Source organism: Staurois parvus, unplaced genomic scaffold, assembly GCF_062004578.1.
Source record: "Staurois parvus isolate SC_StPar_1 unplaced genomic scaffold, SC_StPar_1.0 ptg000818l, whole genome shotgun sequence".
Classification (NCBI taxonomy): domain Eukaryota; kingdom Metazoa; phylum Chordata; class Amphibia; order Anura; family Ranidae; genus Staurois; species Staurois parvus.
Genome location: NW_028318614.1, coordinates 8913486 through 8920075, shown reverse-complemented (window position 1 = coordinate 8920075; position 6590 = coordinate 8913486). Strand labels below are relative to the sequence as shown.

At 35.2% G+C, this 6590-nt stretch overlaps 1 protein-coding gene across 4 annotated transcripts in view; it reads left to right on the top strand.

Annotated features, from left to right (window-relative positions):
- The first annotated feature begins 663 nt into the window (after positions 1-663).
- MYRF (myelin regulatory factor) overlaps positions 664-6590 on the top strand; it is a 215972-nt gene continuing 210045 nt past the window's right edge. For 2 of the 4 annotated variants that reach the window (XM_089655038.1, XM_089655035.1), the window contains exon 1: positions 664-1125. In XM_089655038.1, the coding sequence (XP_089511164.1) occupies positions 1080-1125 (46 nt within the window). In that variant the 5' untranslated portion in view covers positions 664-1079. The remainder of the gene's footprint in view (positions 1126-6590) is intronic. The other 2 variants (XM_089655037.1, XM_089655036.1) reach the window with 1 other exon arrangement.

The following is a 6590-nucleotide window of genomic DNA, read 5'->3' as shown; positions in this document are numbered from 1 at the left end:
TTCAAAGAATGAATGACCTCACTAATAGAACTCCACACTGCTATTATTTTGAACATGCCCCTTTCAATTAGTGATTCAATTACACAGAATCAGCAGCATGCATGCCATGACTGTTGGGTCTGTTGGATTTCTATTACTCTACTGCACCTGCTAGTAAATTATTTGCCATGTAGAAATATCATTTCTACCAAAAACAGTGATTGATCAGGTTAGTGATGTCTGACTGCTATTATTCTGAACACAACTGTACATACAAACACTTATTGAACTCTTTCGCTCTCTCATTGGGGAGGGGGAAGGGGGGGCACAACATTTTTGTGTTGCTTAGGGCAGCACAAAATCTGAATACACTACTGCTCCTTACCTATATGTACATGAATCTGTCACAAGTTCCACCATTTGTCACACTACTGTCATACAGATTTCTGCAAAGTGTCTTTGATACGTGTTATGAATTTCAGGGTATATCATTTATATCCTGAGTTAGTAAGTGACAATTCCTTCTGTTACATCTACCATTTTGTGCAAGTCAAATCTGGTAAAAGATGCTGAGTAAGTGACAATGTATACTTGACATAGAATTACTTTTTGTCCACTAGATGGCAGCAGGGAAACCTTGGGAGAAGCATCCTCCCCAGGGAAGGAGCACAAGGGAGACAAGCTGCTATACTGACCCTGACACTACCCAGAGAAAGGGAAGAAGGGAGAGCTCCTAAGGTCCCTAAGAAAGAAAGCTAAAGAAAGTCATGCTGAATGATCTGCTGCTCTAAAGTAGACGTTTCCCAGAGAGTGAGTTCATGAGGAAAAGTTTAGGATCAGAAGGAAAGCACTGGACTTAGAAGCAGAGGATCTGGTTGAAGCTGGACTGTTGCATTGATCTTTTTTTTCTGGCTGGCAGAGAATAGCTGTGAGCTCCAGAGTGACCTGTGTAACCGACTGTTGGCGGTGTGTCACATTACCAATTCACACCCTCATTGGAAAGACCTGAGGTTCCCCTCCTGACAAGACTCATGGTTGGTAACTTCATGGCAGCCCAGACTGCACAGCCCTAGGACTTTGGGTACCTCTTGGATAGAGCCATGGAAGTTGTGGATGAGACAGAGGCTTTACAACGCTTCTTCGAAGGTAAGAAACATTGATGATCACATGGGAAACGTTAATATGAGTTACACCAGCAGCCATGATCCTTATGGATATGATAGAAAAAAAAAACTAAGACTCACCATACACATTACAATCTGACCGTACAATCTTTGTACAATCAACCTTAGATCTAGAAAAACTGTGAGAACCTACCAAAACTATCCAATCAATATGTATCCAATCAGGCTGGCCCTTGAGCTACATGCTTATTGGTAGATCCAAAAGGTGATTGTACGGTCAGATTTGTAACACGTGTTGTGAGCTTAAGACCTCAGACCAGGTCATTTTGTGTTTTTATCATTCAATTATTGTCAAATCTGCTTTGGGGGCTTTCTGATTGTGGATAAAAAGACACACCTGGGGAGGTCAGCAGCTATGCTATAGGACAACAGCAGATGTCTTCCACTCAATGTTGCCTCTCTATATGCCACTTGGCACTGCAGCCACCTCTTGGACCTTCAACTACAGTTGGCTGGCGTATGTTTTCTAGAAAGAGCTCATGGTGAAAGGCTGATGCTATTCTAGCCTGTAAAAAAAAAAAAAAAGCTTTAACCAGTGATTCAGAGGAATGCCAGGAATTGCCAATCCTAATGGCTTACTTTAGTAATAAATAGGTTAACAAAATAGGCCTGAGGTCAAGTTGGGGCAGCAAGATGAACCTTAGATACCAGAAAATTATAATATATGAGAAGCATCTGTTTTATGGGTTACATTCATGTTGAATATACATGCTTCAACCCATCAGCATCAATTATTTCTTCTGTGATGAGACCAATCTAAAACAAGAAGGTCTAAACTCAAGTGAAAGTCATTCCTCTCTACATACATACAGTGTGATCAAGAATGATCCATGTGTTCATACTCTGTAATGTCCATGCAATCTAAGTTAAGAAAACAACAGACCGTTCATACGGAAGAACGTCACACAATCTCACCTTTGTTTTTCCACTGTTGTAGATAAGAATTCAACAGATCTGTGTTCAACTGCAAAGAATTTCACTTCTTTTAAACTTCCATAATTTCTGATTTAAATCCATAACTGGAGTAATTGTTAAGTGTTTAAAAACAAGCATTTATTTAATTTATTAGGTTTTTTTTCATTGAAGCAATTATGTTATTGAAATTTAAGATCATTATATAATTCATAACAAAAACCCATAACGAATATATATGTTATTACACAGAATTCATCCCACTTTAACTTTTTCTTTTAGGGCCACAAAAAGAGATAAAGTATGGAAAAAAATCACAATAATATAAATTGTACAAAGATTTTGTTTTATTTTTTGTTTAGCTTTATAAAAAAGAGAAAGGGGAAAAAAAGTGATTTTAAATATTTACAGAATTCAAAATCATCTGATTGGTTTCCTTTACCATAGTTTACCATTTTACTGTACCATAAAGGTTAGTTCTGTACGAACAAAAAGATATATTTTTTTTTGTAGAAACTAATATTTTGCACCAATAGAATTTACATGGAACTATCGTAGTACATGTGGCATAAAAAAATATGAAGATGTTTGTAGCTGGAAAATTAAATATATTTATCCAAATATGTCAGATATGTTTTAATACTTGTTTAAATATTTATGCAAAAGGAAATATGTGTACATACAAAATGTAAACCTTAAATCCGGGATATTGGTAGTTTTAAAAATTGTAACTAGAAAAAAAAGCTGCATAGGTAGAAAGAAAGAAAGGTGTCCTTTTACAGGCAGTGGAATAATCCAGAATATTCAATAACGAATATTCTGTAACAAATGTTGACAAAATAGATTGATCAGTGTCTTGCTTAGTGTTGATGAGAGCTCCACTTTTTAAACTAAATTTATATAAATGAAACATCACATGCAAACAAAAGAATACAAGGCAATCAACACTACCGGCTGTTACTAAGATTTCAGGTTTAGAGCTGCTAATTTTAGCAATGAGAATGCAGATTATGTCTTAAAATAACACTACTATGCAGCCAGCCACACTAATATGAGTTGTTTTTAAAAGGAGTCTTTTTGTAAAATCACATGGAAGTATACAATAGGAACATATACGTGGATTGATTCAACATATGCTGAATGGAAGATTTTGTGTTTAAAATACACTAAATTTTTTTTTTTTTTTCTGCCTAAATTTATCAACATGACAGCAATAAATATGACAAAACTTGCCTACAAAAAATTGTGTGAATCTTTATTAAAGCAGTTTTTTTCATTAAAAAGACAATAAATGAAATTAAATATGTAGATGTAGAATTGTTTTCTCCTTTTCTATTGTGTGGATGGTCTCTTCACAAATTTGTCTAATATAAAATAATGGAAACATCATCCACCATGCACATGGTCATACAATTGTGACCCAACAGATCCTGGAAGCTCCTTTTCAATATTACCAGTCACCATTGCCTACATATTTTAGATACATGCAATTAGAACGTTGTTATTGTTTTTGGAATTGAATGATCAAGGGATTAATCACCAGTTTGATAAACACATTGGCATGTTTATGGGTAGCTGACCACACACATCACTACCTGATTGTACAATCTCTGTTCTCTCTGGAGCTATTGTATTGTATGCTATTACCATGTGAGTGTTTTTGTATTGTAATTGTATTCTCTTACCATGTAGGATTTATTTTATTGTACAGTATGCTATTTCCATGTAGATGTTATTATATTGTAGAGTATGCTATTACCATGTAGATGTTATTGTATTGTAGTGTATGATGTTACCATGTAGATGTTATTATATTGTAGAGTATGCTATTACCATGTAGATGTTATTGTATTGTAGTGTATGATGTTACCATGTATATGTTATTGTATTGTAATGTATGCTGTTACCATGTAGATATTATTATATTGTAGAGTATGCTATTACCATGTAGATGTTATTGTACTGTAGTGTATGCTATTACCATGTAGGTGTTTTTGTATTGTAAGTGTATTCTACTACCATGTAGGAGGTATTGGATTGTAGTGTATGCTATTATCATGTAGGAGTTATAGTATTGTGGTGTATGCTATTACCTTGTAGGAGTTTTTGTATTGTAGTGTATGCTATTATCATGTAGGAGTTATAGTATTGTGGTGTATGCTATTACCTTGTAGGAGTTTTTGTGTTGTAGTGTATGCTATTACCATGTAGGAGTTATTGTGTTGTAGTGTATGCTATTACCATGTAGGAGTTATTGTGTTGTAGTGTATGCTATTACCATGTAGGAGTTATTGTGTTGTAGTGTATGCTATTACCATATAGGAGTTTTTGTATTGTAGTGTACACTATTACCATATAGGAGTTTTTGTATTGTAGTGTACACTATTACCATGTAGGAGTTTTTGTATTGTAGTGTACACTATTATCATGTAGGAGTTATTGTGTTTTAGTGTATGCTATTACCATGTAGATGTTATTGTAGTGTATGCTATTACCATGTAGGTGTAATTGTATTGTGATGTATGCTGCTACCAGGTGTTTTTTTTTTGTTTTGTTTTTTTGTAGTGTATGCTATTTACCATGTAGGAGTTATTGTGTTGTAGTGTATGCTATTACCATGTAGGAGTTATTCTGTTGTAGTGTATGCTATTACCATGTAGGAGTTATTGTGTTGTAGTGTATGCTATTACCATGTAGATGTTATTGTAGTGTATGCTATTACCATGTAGGTGTAATTGTATTGTGATGTATGCTACTACCATGTGTTTTTTTTTGTTTTGTTTTTTTGTAGTGTATGCTATTTACCATGTAGGTATCATTATATTGTAATGTATACTATTACCATGTCATCCTGCATGGTATTCCCTATGACAACCGTTGGTTTATTCGCAGATGATCAAATCTATGTGTGAATGGGATAATCTCATTCTTCGGCTGCATTTAGTCCTTTATGGTTCTGATAGTGACACTACATATGCTGTGACAGCATACACCATATGATCGAGCGGAATAAAAATTGGGCTGGGTAGTACCATGTATGGTTAGGATCGTATTTGGATCATCTTCTCCTAGATTCCCTATTCGGTTTTCCCAGTTCAAAGGCTGAAAATAATATTTTATTATTATATGAAAAAAATTAACATTATGCAACTGAATGCTTTCTTCTGACTCTCTAAATAGATTAGGATAATTATAGGCTAGTTTCTGCTGGGTGCCACAAAAGCCACCAATTCCAGATGCACACGTTTTGGAAAAAATCTAATTTCTGAACAATCAGTGTGTGTGTATATGTGCAAAATCCAGAGTTTGCACTGTGTAACATTATTGAACTTATTTATTGTGTTATAAGTTACAGACTCACCTATCATTCATCATTTGAAATTACTGATTAGGACAACCAATGTCCTTTTGAAGTAAAATTTCCATTATTTATTTGCACATCCAGTGTTCAATGTCGTGCAATATGCTCATAGTACAGTATGTGTATGTGTTTCACACCGAAAAATATTTATTTTAAGTAATATTACCTGTGTACATTATCTTGGTAAAGTGTATATTTTTAACCTACATTCATAATTCTTGATATAATGAAAGTGAAAGCAAGTATTTTGACGGCAGGTAATAATAATATTTTGGCCTTCGCCTATCTCCAAAATTATTAATTTCGCTGGAAGAAAAACAAGAGGAAACAAACAGAAAATGATTAAAGAATCATGCAGTTTCCACTCAAAACTGGTGGAAAAATCACCCACTGGTTTCTTATATGTCTTGGAAGTATCTAAAGCAGTTGTTTAAGATTTTGGATAAGGTGATGAAAGGCAGAACCCCTGTCAGATATTTTTTACTTGGGAAAGTGGAAAGATAGCGCTGAACTCACAAGGTTGTCTACTTGGTGTTGTTGTCCGATAGCATTCTAATGATGTTGGAATAGGTGATCTGGTTACTTGGCAGGTGGCTTCTACAAACCATTGGATCTCCATGGTTTCATTGATTTGCAGTGCACAACAGCAAGAAGAAAAAATGAAGAACTACAATACTGTTGAATAGTCCAGATACAATTTTATTCCAGTATGGGTCAAAAAGACAAGAAAAGGAGTATCCAACACATTTTTATAGTAAAAAAATTCCAACTTCATCAGGCTCTGCAATAGGAAACAATGTATCAGGGCTGCAAAATGACTGGATTTTATATAGTATTCCATTCAGTGTGATAATCTTCATAGATTATTATTGTTATTGTACAGGATGTATATAGCTGAGTGCTTTACAATATAACGGGAGACAATACAGCAACAATACAGTTCAATACAAGAGGGAAAGGAGGGCCTGATCCTAGATCTTGTCACACTAGATCAGTTGTCTCCAAACTGCGGCCTGGGGTCCGGATTCAGCCCTTTGCTTGCCTTTATCAGGCTCCTGGGTGTCAGGGCAGGGGCCGAGGAACGGACAGGCAGGCCTAACAATGTAACGCACTGGCTGACAACAACCACCACCCACAGACCGAAGTCCCTCAGG